Source organism: Rana temporaria, chromosome 4, assembly GCF_905171775.1.
Source record: "Rana temporaria chromosome 4, aRanTem1.1, whole genome shotgun sequence".
Taxonomy (NCBI): Eukaryota; Metazoa; Chordata; class Amphibia; order Anura; family Ranidae; genus Rana; species Rana temporaria.
Window position 1 is genome coordinate 450328498 of NC_053492.1, and position 16108 is coordinate 450344605.

A 16108-nucleotide genomic window follows, 5' to 3' on the forward strand; every position below is an offset into this window, starting at 1 on the left:
TTTTCACTGTGGCGGCAGCATCGATTGCGTGATCCCTTTTATAGGGATACACAATCGATGACATCACACCTACAGCCACAACCCCCTACAGTTGTAAACACATATGAGGTCACACATAACCCCATTCAGCGCCCCCTTGTGGTTAACTCCCATACTGCAATTGTCATTTTCACAGTAAACAATGCATTTTAAATGCATTTTTTGCTGTGAAAAGGACAATGGTCCCAAAAATGTGTCAAAATTGTCCGAAGTGTCCGCCATAATGTCGCAGTCACGAAAAAAACGCTGATCGCCGCCATTAGTAGAAAAAAAAAATTAATAAAAATGTAATAAAACTATCCCCTATTTTGTAATTGCTATAAATTTGGCGCAAACCAACCGATAAACGCTTATTTTTACCAAAAATAGGTAGAAGAATACGTATCGGCCTAAACTGTGGAAATTTTTTTTTTTTTTATATATTTTTGGGGGATATTTATTATAGTAAAAAATATTGCATTTTTTTCAAAATTGTCGCTCTATTTTTGTTTATAGCGCAAAAAATAAAAAACGCAGAGGTCATCAAATACCACCAAAAGAAAGCTCCATTTGTGGGGAAAAAAAGGACGCCAATTTTGTTTGGGAGCCACGTCACACGACCGGGCAATTGTCTGTTAAAGCGACGCAAGGCCGAATCGCAAAACCTGGCCGGGTCCTTTAGCTGCCTAAAGGTCCGGGTCTTAAGTGGTTAAGGAAGTAAGGCATGAGTCCATCCACACTGGCGTGGCGATCACTGCAGAGCGGCGATCTGTAGAGCTGATTTTTCTGCCTGTGGGGGATAAATTCTAGCCAGCAGGCTCGACAAAGGATCACACCCTGAGTTCCAACCACCAGAGCCCATGCTCCGAAACGCCGTTGCAACCCACCAGTGACGTCATCGCTCCCGGCACCGCATTCCATCCTTCACCATCGGCCTGATCTAAGCCTCATCACTGATTCATCACCGTGGTCACAGATATTCTGCTGGCTAGGATTTCTGCCCCCCACAGGCAGAAAAATCAGCTCTTCGGAACGCCGCTCTGCAGTGAACGTCACGCCAGTGTGCATGGACTTACTTCCTTAAACCCCATGTAAGTGGATAATGCACCTTTATCTCATTAAAATGTTTACAGTTCTAACCTAGAAGCACCTGTGTTTCTCTTATCATTTGCATATCTGGAGTCTGCTTTCAAACCCCCCTCTCAAAGGCTGCCAAGGTTGTTTTGGACTGCTAAATTAAGCCATACAGAATCTCGCACCTATATCTCATTAAAATGTTTACAGTTGGAACCTAGAGGCGCCTGTGATTCTCTTCTCATCCCCAGTAGTAGTACATACCTCCCAACTTTTCAACTTCAGAATGAGGGACAAATGAGCATACCCCCCAAACGAAGTTGCTGAGCGGGGGGGGGGGGCCGCGGATCCAAGTTGTTGCAACGCGCGGGGGGGGTAGACAGTAATACTAGCGGGACAGCGGGATTTGCCGCGAATCGCGGGACAGCGGGATTTGCCGCGAATCGCGGGACAGCGGGATTTGCCGCGAATCGCGGGACATTCCCGCGAAATCTGGGACGGTTGGGAGGTATGCTAGTAGTACCCCAGCAACATCATCCCCCATCTGGTTCCTGGAGTAACCAAGTCTTAAAAGAAGTCAGGAGCCAACTCCAAATTATCAGATCTCCCTTATAATGAAAATGTCACCTTTGCCTGTACTGACTCTTTAATGTTTGTTAAACATATTGGAGATGGAAACTTATTTCTGTTGGAAATCTTATTGTCAGGTCGCTTGAGAGCTTTGGGCAACGTGGTAAGGATTTACATCCTACAGAGATGACATTCTGCAACAGTATGAAGAGGAAGCGGCAGCTTGATTATGGTGCTCAAGGGTTCTCGCAACTCAATGTGGTAAGCGGAGAGATATCTGCACTGACTGTTTGTAATCGGGCTGCTTTGATACACTATATAAAGACCAGGGGGAACAAGGGCTCCAAGGATCCCTATTGTTCCTCCGGAGGTTGCTAAGGTGTTCCATGACCAATTTCTGACATTTAGTCTCTTTCGCTATCTGTATGTCAACAATTGTAAGCAGCATTCTTCCCACTAATGTATCATGAGTTGTAGATGTGGCAATTTTTGGCAGTGGTTTCGTGAGACCGAAAAGTTATTTCAAGGGTTCCTCTGTGTTGAAAAGGTTGTGAAAGGCTTTTATAGACTATATCAAAGTCTCTGACAATCATCCAAGGACTGGACTCTTTGGCTACCTTGGAAGCGCCACTTATTTCTCACTTTTTACCTTATTGGACAACCTAGCCAACCCTTCCATGTTAGTGGGAAGTAAAAAAAGAAAGGGATAACTCTGTGGATTCTTTCCTGTCCATCACTTCCATGTGATCTGCTTGTTAATAGGAAACAGAAGGGCACTCGAAGAGTTACCATAAGCCGGGCTTTAAAGGCATAGGCCAACAATGGGGGAAGTAGAAAAAATATACGTTTTATTGAAAAAAGTACATAATATGTTCAAAAAGTGTTCAGAATTAAAAATCATGTAGAAGGATACAGATTGTACAGTGAGCCCTTGTGCATCGACGTGTTGCATCGCTTGGCTTCTTCAGGACGCGATCAAGGTTCAAAGATGTAACCGAGAGAACGAGTCTCACTGTCTGGAACAAAATATATTAAAATTACACATCCAGTCATTAGCACATATAAAAAAAATAATTTAAACTAAAAACCATATGCTGATCTGTCCCAAAGGAAAAACAAGTATTTTTATTATATGTGCTAATTACTGGATGTGTAATTTGAATATATTTTGTTCCAGACAGTGAGACTCGTTCTCTCTCTTTGTTACATCTTTGAACCTTGATCGTGTCCCGAAGAAGCCAAACGGTGAAACGTGTCAATGCACAAGGGCTCACTGTATCATTCTACATGATTTTTAATTCTGAACACTTTTTGAATATATTTACTTTTTTCAATAAAATGTATATTTTTTCTATTTCCCCGTTGTTTGCCTTTGCCTTTTAAAGTCCGGCCTATGGTAACTCTTCGAGTGCCCTTCTCTGTTTCCTCTCAAATTTGCGGATGTGGCAATGTGAGTGCTCCCTCTTTCTATATTTCACTGCTTTTCAATAGCTAGCATTTTTCTGGACATGGGTGGGCAGATTTTGTTCACAATTTTGATAAGGTCTGCTTCTGTCCTGGAAGAGCTGCACAGAGAAAAGGGAGAACAGTGGGGATTTCAGATCCCCAGACCGCTGGACCGTCTGTGGGGGCACTGACCATTTAGCATCCCCAGAGGTAAGTGCAGCAAGGAATCGGGAGGGGGTAGGAAAGGTATAATGTGTTGGTTCTGTAAAGGGGAACTAACATTTTGAATTGAATATAGTCATTGCCACCTGTAGAGATTTTTCAACTGGATGGAAGATCTGGGCAGCCCATTCAGAAATGTTCTTTTCTAAGCAAAACACTTGAAATTTGTCTAAGTCAGAGATAAAACCGACCCTATACAGGGATTATGTTATTAGTAATACTATCATCTGTTTTTAGTGTGCATCTAATGCATTGTCTTTTTTGTAGGGGGAGTTACCCGACAACACCATACAATCACTTATGTGGAAAAGGATGAAATCCTTAAAACCAGAAATGTGCCCACTTGTTTCAGAAAAGAAATCCCTGAGCACAAGTGTGCTGAATGGTGAGTAGAGGACTTTAGTGATGGCTCTCATAGGCTTGTGTTGTTGCCCTTTATATGCTGATAGATGTCCCAAGACACTTTTTAAGGTTGAATTTTAATCTGAAAATTAAGTCATGTTGGATGATTTCAGGCTGGTCCATTTTGCAGGTATAGATATGTATAACATTAAAAATGTGTCTATGCCAGGGATAGGCAACCCCCACACTCCAGCTGTTGTAGAACTACATGTCCCAAGAGGCATTGCAAGACTCTGACTGCCGCAGGCATAACCCCCCCAGGAAAAGAGGGATGATTGGGATTTGTAGCTTCAGCACAGCTGGAGTGCCAAGGTTGCCTACACCTTCCTCACCCTGCTCTGCACATGCTTAGTTCCTTTCTATTTTTAGTCACTGTGCCACAATTTGTAGAGGCCAATCTGCTGACAGCCTAAAGATTTACAGGTCTTCCAGGGCTCTGGGCTTCAGCACAATGGCAGCCACCAGTAAGAAGAGACGGGAGCAATGATGGAGGCAATTTACAGCACACACTAATTTTTTGGGCATAATTATTAAAGCGGGGGTTCACCCTAAAAAAATAAATTCTTTGTCTACCATGCCATCCAGCATACTAGCGTCAGCTACAGTATGCCTTTATTTTTATTTTTTTCGCTGTACTCACAGTTTAATCCATTTGTTTAGTTTCAGACTCCCGCGGGGAGTAGGCGTTCCTATAAAGAGGGGAACATGATTGACGGCCGGCTATGGCGCGTCACGCTTCCCGAAAATAGCCGAAATAGGACTTGGCTCTTCACGGCGCCTGCGCAGTCAGCTCCTAGTCTGTGCGCAGGCGCCGTATAGCGCCGTGAAGAGCTGAGTCCTACTCCGGCTATTTTCGGGAAGTGTGACGCGCCATAGCCGGCCGTCAATCATGTACCCCTCTTCATGTGAAATGTATGTTCCTTGCTAAAGAGTATTATTTTTTTTTATCAAGCTATTGTTGGTAAAGTTCTACTTTAAAGCGGGAGTTCACCCATTTCGTAAAAAAAAAATGTTTCCCCCCTTAGATTCCTGCTCGTTTGGTCTAGGGGAATCGGCTATTTGTTTTAAAATATGAGCAGTACTTACCGTTTTCGAGATGCATCTTCTTCCGTCGCTTCCGGGTATGGGTCTTCGGGAGCGGGCGTTCCTTCTTGATTGACAGTCTTCCGAGAGGCTTCCGATGGTCGCATCCATCGCGTCACTCGTAGCCGAAAGAAGCCGAACGTCGGTGCGGCTCTATACTGCGCCTGCGCACCGACGTTCGGCTTCTTTCGGAAAATCGTGACGCGATGGATGCGACCGTCGGAAGCCTCTCGGAAGACTGTCAATCAAGAAGGAACGCCCATTCCCGCAGCCCATACCCGGAAGCGACGGAGAGGCTGCATCTCGTAAACAGGTAAGTACTGCTCATATTTTAAAACAAATAGCCGATTCCCCCTAGACAAAACGAGCAGGAATCTAAGGCTAAAAAGTGCACTCTAAGGGTGAACCACCGCTTTAACCACTTGCTGACCAGCCACCGTCGTTATACGGCATCAGGTCGGCTGTTCTGCGCAAATCGCCGTACCTGTAGAGCTGGTTCTGCCTTTGTAAACAAGGCGATTCCCAGTTCTGACAGGAGGTATGACAGAGATCTACTGTTCCCAGTAAGAAAAGAAATGGCTGCACATCCAGGAATTCCGATTTCCTTTTATTGTTCAAAGTGATAACACCAAAGACACCAACACGCGGTCACGTAGACGCGTTTCACACAAACATCGTGTAATAACATACACCTATTGGGATTTTTTTATACCAATAATATGTAAAGAATATATATCGGCCTAAACTGATGAATAAATGTATTTATTTTGGATTATTATATATTTTTTTTAATTATTGCTCTTTGTTTATAGTGCAAAAAATAAAAACCGCAGAGGTGATAAAATACCACCCAAAAGAAAGCTCTATTTGTTGGTGCAAAAGGATGTAAATTTTGTTTGGGTACAACGTCACACGACTGCGCAATTGTCAGTTAAAGCAGAGCAGTGCCGTATTGCAAAAAATGGCCTGGTCATTAAGGGGGCAAATCCTTCCGGGGCTGAAGTGGTTAACTTATCGCCAACAAATATTTGTGGCCACATGTTTCTTGTAACAACAAGTTGATTATCGCACATGATTACTAGTTAAAGCGGAGGTTCACCCTAAAAAAACATGTATTTAACATTCCATTCAGCATAATTCCAACATTTACACTATGCCGTTTTTTTTTTTTTTTTTTGCTGTAGGGGAAGTTTTTTACAAGGCGTCAATCATCTAGCCCAGGGGTGGCCAACCAGTGGCCCGGGGGCCACATGTGGCCCGCGGAGCCCTCTGATGTGGCCCGTGACCTCCTGCACTGGAAAAAAATAGAATAGAATACTGTTATTAAAGTTAAGTTTATTACTAAATTCACAGGGCCAGATTCACAAAAGGGATACCACGGCGTATCTGCTGATACGCCGTCGTATCCCTGTTTCTATCTATGCGACTGATTCATAGAATCAGTTACGCATAGATATCCCTAAGATCCGACAGGTGTAATAGTTTTACACTGTCGGATCTTAGGATGCAGTATCGCGGCCGCCGCTGGGGGGAGTTTGCGTCGTAAACCAGCGTCGGGTATGCAAATTAGCAGTTACAGCGATCCACAAAACTTTTTCCCGTCGTTACGTCGCCGTAAGTGTTAGTTTGCCGTCGCAAAGATAGGGCACCTTTTACAAAGTGTAAAATTACTACATTATGTAAAAGTATACCCGTCTTTCCCGCGTCGCTTTTGAATTTTTTTTTTTAAAAAAAAATTCCCGGCGCAAGTCTTTTTTTCACGTCCCGATTCACAAAACGTTGGCGTGTCGTAATTTCGCGCAAAGCACGTCGGGAAATTTGCGTCGGGAGCATGCACAGTACGTCTGGCGCGGGAGCGCGCCTAATTTAAATGGTACCCGCCCCATTTGAATTGGCCCACCTTGCGCCGGACGGATTTAGGATACACCGCCGCAAATTTCCAGGTAAGTGCTTTGTGGATCGGGCACTTAGACAGAAAATTTGCAGCGGTGTAACCTAAATCGGTTACGTTACGCTGCGCCCGGGCTACGTGAATCTGGCCCACAGTGTATATATGGGCATATCTGTTATGCAGTGGTTACTGAGCTGCTTTCAAACTGATCCGCAGGTGCAGCGCAGTGCACCTGTGGGTTACCTGCACTGAGCCATAGGCCCCTTTGACACGGTCAGTCCAACCCAATTGGACCTTCCATTCCCCTGTAAGGAGTAGCAGATGTAAATGGGCTTGTGTCTGTTTACAAATGCCTACCTCCAATTAGATCCGCAAAAAATGATAAAAAAACAGAGTGGGCTCTATAGAGTAGAGTGGGCTGCCATCCACCCGCTCCGCTCATTGTGGCCCGCGACCGGTTACCATGTCGCTTAGGTGGCCCTCGCTCTTCAAAAGTTTGGGCACCCCTGATCTAGCCTCTGCATAGGAACGCCTACACCTTCTACCTGCATCATCATGATCTGACCCTATGGTGGCCTCCTGTAGAATATGCATTTTATTTTCCCTCACCATTACGGTGACATTGACCAAACGAAATGTCCAACCGCTTGCAGCCTGTGCACATAATAGGGAAGAACAACTTGGTCTGCAGTTGGGTGACCTGGAGATTTGTATCTTCTTCCTAGATGAATTCATCTGTAACAGGCACAGAGGATTAAACCAGCAGATGACCCAACAGTCGCAGTCACATCCACATTGTGCACAAAGTTCCAGAGACGGCAGGAAAACTCCTTATCAGACCACGTTTTTCAGTGCATGTAATTACCATGATTACAATCTGCCACAATCACAGAAAATGAAAGGTTAGTAGAAACCAGATTAATTTATTACGGTTTTTTCATGTCTTGGTTAATTTCTCAGACAGAGAGCCTGCCGTGCCTAATGGGAGCCAAATGGTCGGTTAGCACCGAGATAATAGATCTGCATTGGTATCACAGTTACTGAAAGGCAAGAAAAAAACTCCTATGGTGTGTATATACAGTGCCTTGAAAACGTATTCATACACCTGGAAATTTTCCACATTTTGTCATGTTCTAACCAAAAATCAAAATTTTATTTTACACAAAGTGGCACTTCTTCCACGTTTGCTGTATCCCCCTTATGAATAAATGGTGATTCTGCGCAACATATCACACTAATGGAACAGTGATATCACATAAGCAAGATAAATGTAAGAGCTGACAAATAATCAGCATATAGTATTAAATGCAAAGAGAATAGTGAGTCCAAATATAAATATATATATACTCAAATAATGAATAGTGAGTCCAAAATATATAATACTCATAAGGCGAATGTGCAAAAATATATAAAGAATATTGTGCAAAAAAAAAAAAAAAAAAAAAAAAAAAAAAAAAACGGAATGGAAGTTCAATCCCAATAGTAAACACAAATCAGCTGTCAGGGCAGATATTCTGAATGCACTGGATGAAGGTGAGCACCAGCTCTATGGTGTGAGTGCACGGCCGTGCGATAGAAGATAAACCAGATCCCTGGCTGAGCTCCCGGGACTCTTACCTCTCAGCCCTCCTAAATGGGCATTGATGTACAGGTCACTCGCAGCCTTCTATGGATGGTCCCTGATGTTTCCTCTCTTGATCTGATGGATCCTTCCTTAGTTGGGACAGATGCTCCTCGAAACCAGATGGATGATGTGGGTTATAAGAGAGAGAGAGAGGGGACTCCCATAGTGAGGTAACGTTTGGTGCAGGTAAAATATGTTTATTGAGGAAAAACCTGCACTTACATTAAAAGAAAAATAAAAGTGCAACGAGGAAACAAACAAGCGGCGTTTGAATCGCCAGCTTACGTCACTCCGGGTGTACGTCCTCCAATTCCTACGCGTTACGACACCACGTGTCTTCGTCTGGGGCGAAGACACGTGGTGTCGTAACGCGTAGGAATTGGAGGACGTACACCCGGAGTGACGTAAGCTGGCGATTCAAACGCCGCTTGTTTGTTTCCTCGTTGCACTTTTATTTTTCTTTTAATGTAAGTGCAGGTTTTTCCTCAATAAACATATTTTACCTGCACCAAACGTTACCTCACTATGGGAGTCCCCTCTCTCTCTCTCTTATAACCCACATCATCCATCTGGTTTCGAGGAGCATCTGTCCCAACTAAGGAAGGATCCATCAGATCAAGAGAGGAAACATCAGGGACCATCCATAGAAGGCTGCGAGTGACCTGTACATCAATGCCCATTTAGGAGGGCTGAGAGGTAAGAGTCCCGGGAGCTCAGCCAGGGATCTGGTTTATCTTCTATCGCACGGCCGTGCACTCACACCATAGAGCTGGTGCTCACCTTCATCCAGTGCATTCAGAATATCTGCCCTGACAGCTGATTTGTGTTTACTATTGGGATTGAACTTCCATTCCGTTTTTTTTTTTTTTTTTTTTTTTTTTTTTTTTGCACAATATTCTTTATATATTTTTGCACATTCGCCTTATGAGTATTATATATTTTGGACTCACTATTCATTATTTGAGTATATATATATTTATATTTGGACTCACTATTCTCTTTGCATTTAATACTATATGCTGATTATTTGTCAGCTCTTACATTTATCTTGCTTATGTGATATCACTGTTCCATTAGTGTGATATGTTGCGCAGAATCACCATTTATTTATATTCCTGTTTTATGTCATGTAAACATAATTAGGTTTTGCTGCACTATATATTTTTGGTGGATTCACTCATTTAGGATCCATTTTAGCGCAAAAGCACTTGTCACTTTATCCCCCTTATGGCTTCTCGCAAACTGCAAATAAGACTTTGATTAGCTTTCTTCTTGCCACTCTTCCATAAAGGCCAAATTTGTGGAGTGCACAACTAATAGTTGTCCTGTGCACAGATTCTCCCACCTGAGCTTTGGATCTCTGCAGCTCCTCCATAGTTACCATGGGCCTCTTGGCTGCTCCTCTCCTTGTCCAGCCTGTTCGTTTAGGTGGACGGCCATGTCTTGGTAGGTTTGCAGTTGTGCCATTCTCTTTCCATTTTTGGATGATGAATTGAACAGAGCTCCATGAGATGTTCAAAGATTGGGATATCTTTTTATAACCCAAACCTGCTTTAAACTTCTCCACAACTTTATCCCTGACCTGTCTGGTGTGTTCCTTTGCCTTTGCAATGCTGTTCACAAAGGTTCTCTAAAAAACCTCTGAGGGCTTCACAGTACAGCTGTATTTATACTGAGATTAAATTACACAAAGGTGGACCCTATTTACTAATTGGTAGGGATGGGCTTGAACATTAGCTGTTTGTTTGGAGAACAAACATACATATGGGGCATTCGCAGCAAGTTTGCCTGCCGCGGAGCGCCCCCGTATATAGTGAATGAATGGAGATTAGACAGGTAGTGTAGTGTGCAATCAGTGTAGTTTTATATAATACAGTGGAGAGTATATAGTGCAGTCAGTGTAGTATATATAATACAGTGGAGAGTATATAGTGCAGTCAGTGTAGTATATATATAATACAGTGGAGAGTATATAGTGCAGTCCATATAGTATATATAATACAGTTCAGAGTATATAGTGCTGCCAGTGTAGTATATTTAATACATCGCAGAGTAAGAAGTGCAGCCAGTGTAGTGTATATAATGCATTGCAGAGTATATAGTGCAGCCAGTGTAGTGTGTATATATAATACAGTTCAGAGTATATGGTGCAGTCAGTATAGTGTGTGTATGTATGTGTGTGTGTGTGTGTGTGTGTATATATATGTATATATATATATATATATATATATATATATATATATTTATACAGTGGAGCGTATATAGTGCAGTGTATACAGTGGAGAGTATATAGTGTAGCCAGTGTAGTGTGTGTGTGTGTGTGTGTGTGTGTATATATAATACAGTGGAGAGTATATAGTGCAGTCAGTGTAGTGTATATCTAATACAGTGGAGAGTATATAGTGCCATTAGTGTAGTATATATAATGCATTGCAGAATATATAGTGCAGCCAGTGTAGTATATATAATACAGTGCAGCGTATATGGTGTAGTGTATATGTAATACAGTGGAGAGTATATAGTGTCATCAGTGAAGTGTATATATACACTGCAGATTATATAGTGCAGCCAGTGTAGCATATATAATACAGTGGACAATATACAGTGTAGTGTATATATAATACAGTGGAGGGTATATAGTGCAGTGAAGAGTATATAATACAGTGTATTGAAGTGGTTAAGGGAAACCCTATGACAGAATTAAGAACAAAAAAGATGTGGGGTCCCTCTAAAATCCCTACCAGGTCCATATCCAAGCATGCAGCCTGGCAGGCCAGGAAAGGGGGGGGGGACGAGTGAGCGCCCCCTCATGAACCAGAACAGGCCGATTGCCTTCAACATGGGGAGGGTGCTTTGAGGTGCCCCCCAAAGCACCTTGTCCCCATGTTGATGGGGACAAGGGTCTCTTCCCAACAACCCTGACTGGTGGTTGTCGAGTCTGCGGGCGGGGGTCTTATCAGAATCTGGAAGCCCCCTTTAAAAAAGGGGCCACCAGATCCTGGACCACCTATGTGAATGGATATCAGGTATATTGTACCCCTACCCATTCACCAAAAAAGTGTCAACAAGTAAAAACCAAAACAGACAGTTATTAAAAGTTTTTATTAAAAAATGTTCAATCACCCTCCCCAACGGACCCTAAAAATAAAAAAAATTAAAGCTCCGACAGGAGGCGTTTTTCCCGTTTTATTGTTCAGGTTCGTCGGACGGCATGATTGATGGTTGGATTTACATCGCTGGACACTTTTTTTGTTTTTCTTTTTTAATAAAGTAATTGTCAAAAACTGTCTCTTGTGGTTTTTACTTTTTTACGCTTTTGGTGAATGGGTAGGGGGTACAATGTGAGATTCACCTGGGGGGGGGGGCGGGATCTGGGGGCCCCTTTTGTTAAAGTGGGCTTCCAGATTCCGCAGATCAAAACAAACAGGCATAGCTTCCAGCTAGGCCTACCTAAATTTACCTGCACTCTCCAAAAATCTCCCCTCTAGCACCTACCTAGGTGAAGGGTGCTACATGTAGTTAGTAGTAACTATTCACATTCACCTTGACTTGTTCTGTTATTCTGAAGATATTTCCCCACTCATCCAGGTGGTTTCCTTAGTTCTAATAAGCAATTACATTCATGTAATAGAAACTATGGTTGTGGTTATTGGTGGCAGTAGTTCGAGGAAGTAGTGTTCTTTCACAATCAGTATGCTAACTAGCAAGCTTACCAACCACTGCTGGCTCTTGTTATTAATTGTCTTTTACTTTTTTCCTTACAGCCATGACCAACCGGCTCATCAGCCCAACATTTGAATCCTATCTCTTGCCAGAACTCACAAGATACGACTGTGAGGTCAACGTGCCAGTACTGGGTAGCTCCAACCTTTTGCAAGGCTGCGACCTTCTCCAAGCGCTGGATCAGACCACCTGAGAGGAGCGGTGACCCTCTCATCGACTTTCAACTCTTTTTAAATAAACAAAAGCGCTTCAGTTTCTAAATATATTTTTCCAGTAGACAGTTTCTATCACTGATAACAATCTTACAAGAATCATTCACATGTGGAACTTTGTGCACAGTACCAAATAGTGGCCTTACTGATATGATGTCAGATTAAAAAAGAGAGAGAGAGATATACATATATGTTTTTACCTGCTGTATTTTTCTTTATTTTAATAAAAACAAAATAAGTGTATAGTATAGAAAATGTTTTACATGCCCTTATAGCCCTGTTAAAGTAATTTATATATATATTTTTTAATGGCCATAGCAGATCGTTGGTAAATATATCTACTTATCATGGAGGATGTTACTGATGCATGCAGATCACTGGAATTCTGTATACTGTAATTCTATGGCAGTGCCTTGCATTTCATTGTTTTTCAGGTTGTAAATGTCTTGAAAGGGTTTACAAAAAACGGCATTCCCATATTGAATAAGACCAAAGAAATTGCATTCCTTTAGACCAGGAAATTTCTGAGCTCATTAAACACTTTAGTGCTTATCAAATGCTCAAAGGGGAACATCAGTGGAGCAATAACCCAAAGCAACCAATCGACAGTCATCTTTCAGTGTATTAAACTGCTGAAAGCTGAAATTTGATTGGTTTGATTTATCGTGAGTTTGTGATGATGTGGTATATTTAGATCCTATTAGACGCTAGAATCACTGGCATTGTATTGTTTATTTTCCCAGTTCATGCCAAGATTCATCAACCGGACAGCACTATTTAAAATACTATTTCGATAGATGGACTGGATTCTGAACAACAGCCTAAGAACGTCTAAACAAGGCATTCAATACCTCACTTTTCCGAAGTTCCGTTTTTTTTCTTGATCTGCACATCTGTGATGGTTAGGGATGGAGTATTTACTAGAGATTTGTCCAATCAAATTGTTGGACCCTATTAGCTTACTGTGAACCGAAAACCTCATGTGGGAGCTTCTCAGGCTTGGAAAGGGGTGCTAGTCCTGTTCCACTGCTGTGAGAGCAGGTTGGGGAGAGAGCTTGTCCCGACTCCAAATGTCAATGTGTAGAAACGTAGATATCCCTAATAGTCGCACATCAAAGCAAACCCACTGATGGGGGTGTAAGGCAACCTCAGCCTGGGCTCCCGCCAGACCATGCCCCAAAACCTTTTGCTCTGCCCGTCTGAGCTTAAAATGATTGTAACGTTTTTTTTTTTTTTTTTAATAACAAACATGCTATATACTACATTGCTCTGTGCAGTTGTTTTTGCACAGAGAAGCTCAGATCCTCCTCTTCTCAGGTCCCTCTTTGCTGCTCCCGGACCCTCTCTCCTATAGAGTGCCCCCACAGTCAGCAGCTTCCTATGGGGACACTGGAGCTGAGTCACAGCTCTGTGTGTCCCTTCAGGCACGGAGCCCCAACCCAACCTTTGCCCCCTCTCATCCTTGATTGGCTGACTGACATTGACAGCTGTGGGAGCCAATGGCACCGCTGTTATGTCTCAGTCAATCAGGAGGAGTGTTCCGGATGGCTTAGACATTCGTGGACATCGCTGGAGAGAGATGGGGCTCAGGGGGTGCTGGGAGGCTGCTACACGCAAGTTTTTTTATCTTAATGCATAGAATGCATTAAGATCAAAAACATTCTGCCTTTACAACGCCTTTAATTATGGAGATGGGAAGGAGCTCATCTTGGCTCCAAACAACTGTTGAGCAAAAGATCACAGGAAGCCGCACATTAATACGGTGCTTGTATTGGAATGAATGGCACTCTCAGCCTGGGCTCCCGCTAGGCCACACACCCAACATGTTTCACTCTGCCCCTCGGAGCTTAATCCCCATGATGAAGCCCTGAGGGGCAGAGCAAATCAGGTTAGGGGGCATTGGCCTGCCAGGAGCCCAGGCTGAGGTTGCCATACAGCACCACGAGCGTGTTTGCTTCGATGTGTGGCTATATAGGGATATTTAAATTTCTACCCTACAAGCTTAAAACATTTGTTTTAGAGTTCCAGATTGCCCCATTAATACATTTTCCCATTGAGAATCTGAACCCAACATAAGCAAGTAAACAGTAATGCATGTCATCAAACACAATTTCCATCTTGGATGTTCTAGGCTCCGTACAATAGTCTGGTGACATCATCAGAACCAATTTAATGAATAAGCCTGTTGGGGTCCAAACTTAGGAATGACTGACCTCAACTGGTCTACTGACTCCGCCATCTCCTTACAGCCCCTAGATTCTTTAAATTCATAACACTAATACACGATTTTCTGCAAGCATTTTAGTAAAATGCTACATAATATTTCAGATGAGAAATACCACTTCATTTAAATGCTGACCGATGTAAGCGTAGGTGCCTGTGGAAATTAGGTTACCTTTATATGATACACCGTCTAGAGCTGGTCGGATGCAATATATGGGAATGTTGGTGCACCAGTAGAACGATGCAGTGGTACAAGATACAGAATTATGGAACTCGGTGATGCAGCAAATTTTAGGTGGCATAATGTTTTCAGTGCAGTTCCCGGTTTTATCAGGAGAGCCCAGATATTTAGAACTGGATGGATCTTGGCAAAGGTGGCTGTTAGTTTTGCTTAAGTATGACTGAACTGGGCAGAATTAGTAGGAATGTGCAGAAATGCTTAAAAATGAACCCGCTTTTAAATGTCGAATGTTGGGAGGGCGCACTGCTAAGCATTATATCATCATCCTATGCACTATTCTTGTTGTAAGCAAGTCCAAATAAAAACCTAACTGTTCTATTCTAAGATCAGGAGAAGTTGAGAAATCACATGACCAATTACTTTAATGTATTAGATATGCATTTCCTGTTTTTATTTTTGTTTTATAACATACAGATGCTATTACGTTATCTTTTTACTTTTTGTTACTAATCTACAAGGGTATAATCATACGTACAAGGGGGTCGTCCCCTTAAATTTGCACAGTTTACCGTAACAAACCTTATAGGAACTCTGTATAGACAGTTAACACTTTGCGCTCTTTCAACCATTAATGCTTAAAGGTAAATGCTTCTGCTTCTTTTATGGGTACAGTACTTTTTTTTTTTTTTTTTTTTTGTAAATTTTTTTGACTTTTTCTCCAATTTTTTTTTTTCTTCAGTGTAGCAATGGTGGTTATTCTTAGGGTAATATTACAGGCATTATATGATCTATCCAAAGGAGATTAAGAATATTAATCATGCAAATTTTCATTTTACAGAGTTCTTGTTTCCTGTACACAATGGAAGGGGCCATTTTGTTGGGGGGAGGGGCATTTTTTCAGTTCACTGATATAGTACCTACCTGCCATAGCAAAGTGACTCTTAAGCTGGTCATATATGACTCCAGTTTGGGCCGATGCCTGCTTTATTGGCCAGAATTCGACCTGTCGGCACCACCCAGCTCAACAAATTTTGATTGAAGAATTGAAGGAGCTGGGTGGAAAATTTCAAGTGGAACAGTGACCAATGAGATGCAGCCACTGCGGCTGTCTGAACACAAGAGCCGGCAGGAGCAATTCCTCCATCATGGAGAAATCTATGCCTATATGGCTAGCATTAGAATGCTAATTGGCTGCTTGCTACTGAATAACCGTTTAGCCCTCAAAATGGCTGCATCCACTGTTTAGGCAACAGGTACACTTTTAAGGTCCAGTAAACCTAAAATACAATGAACCTGTGATATAAAGAGCTAATACATACATATAACTTTTCCCATATCTGTAAAGAATGCAGATACTGGAGATAATACTATAATCCATTTTCGACTAAAGAAATGGCTACAACTGTCCTCGGGACCTGAGTTTATCGCAGTTATTTTCA

The 16108-nt window shown here is 42.4% G+C and overlaps 1 protein-coding gene across 1 annotated transcript in view; it reads left to right on the forward strand.

The window, feature by feature from the left end:
• The window catches only part of EPAS1 (endothelial PAS domain protein 1), a 244659-nt gene extending 231158 nt beyond the window's left edge, over positions 1 to 13501 (forward strand). The window contains exons 13-16 of the mRNA XM_040351560.1: positions 1800 to 1923; positions 3598 to 3715; positions 7432 to 7608; positions 12095 to 13501. Of these exons, the coding sequence (XP_040207494.1) occupies positions 1800 to 1923; positions 3598 to 3715; positions 7432 to 7608; positions 12095 to 12246 (571 nt within the window). The 3' untranslated portion in view covers positions 12247 to 13501. The remainder of the gene's footprint in view (positions 1 to 1799; positions 1924 to 3597; positions 3716 to 7431; positions 7609 to 12094) is intronic.
• Positions 13502 to 16108: the final 2607 nt, after the last annotated feature.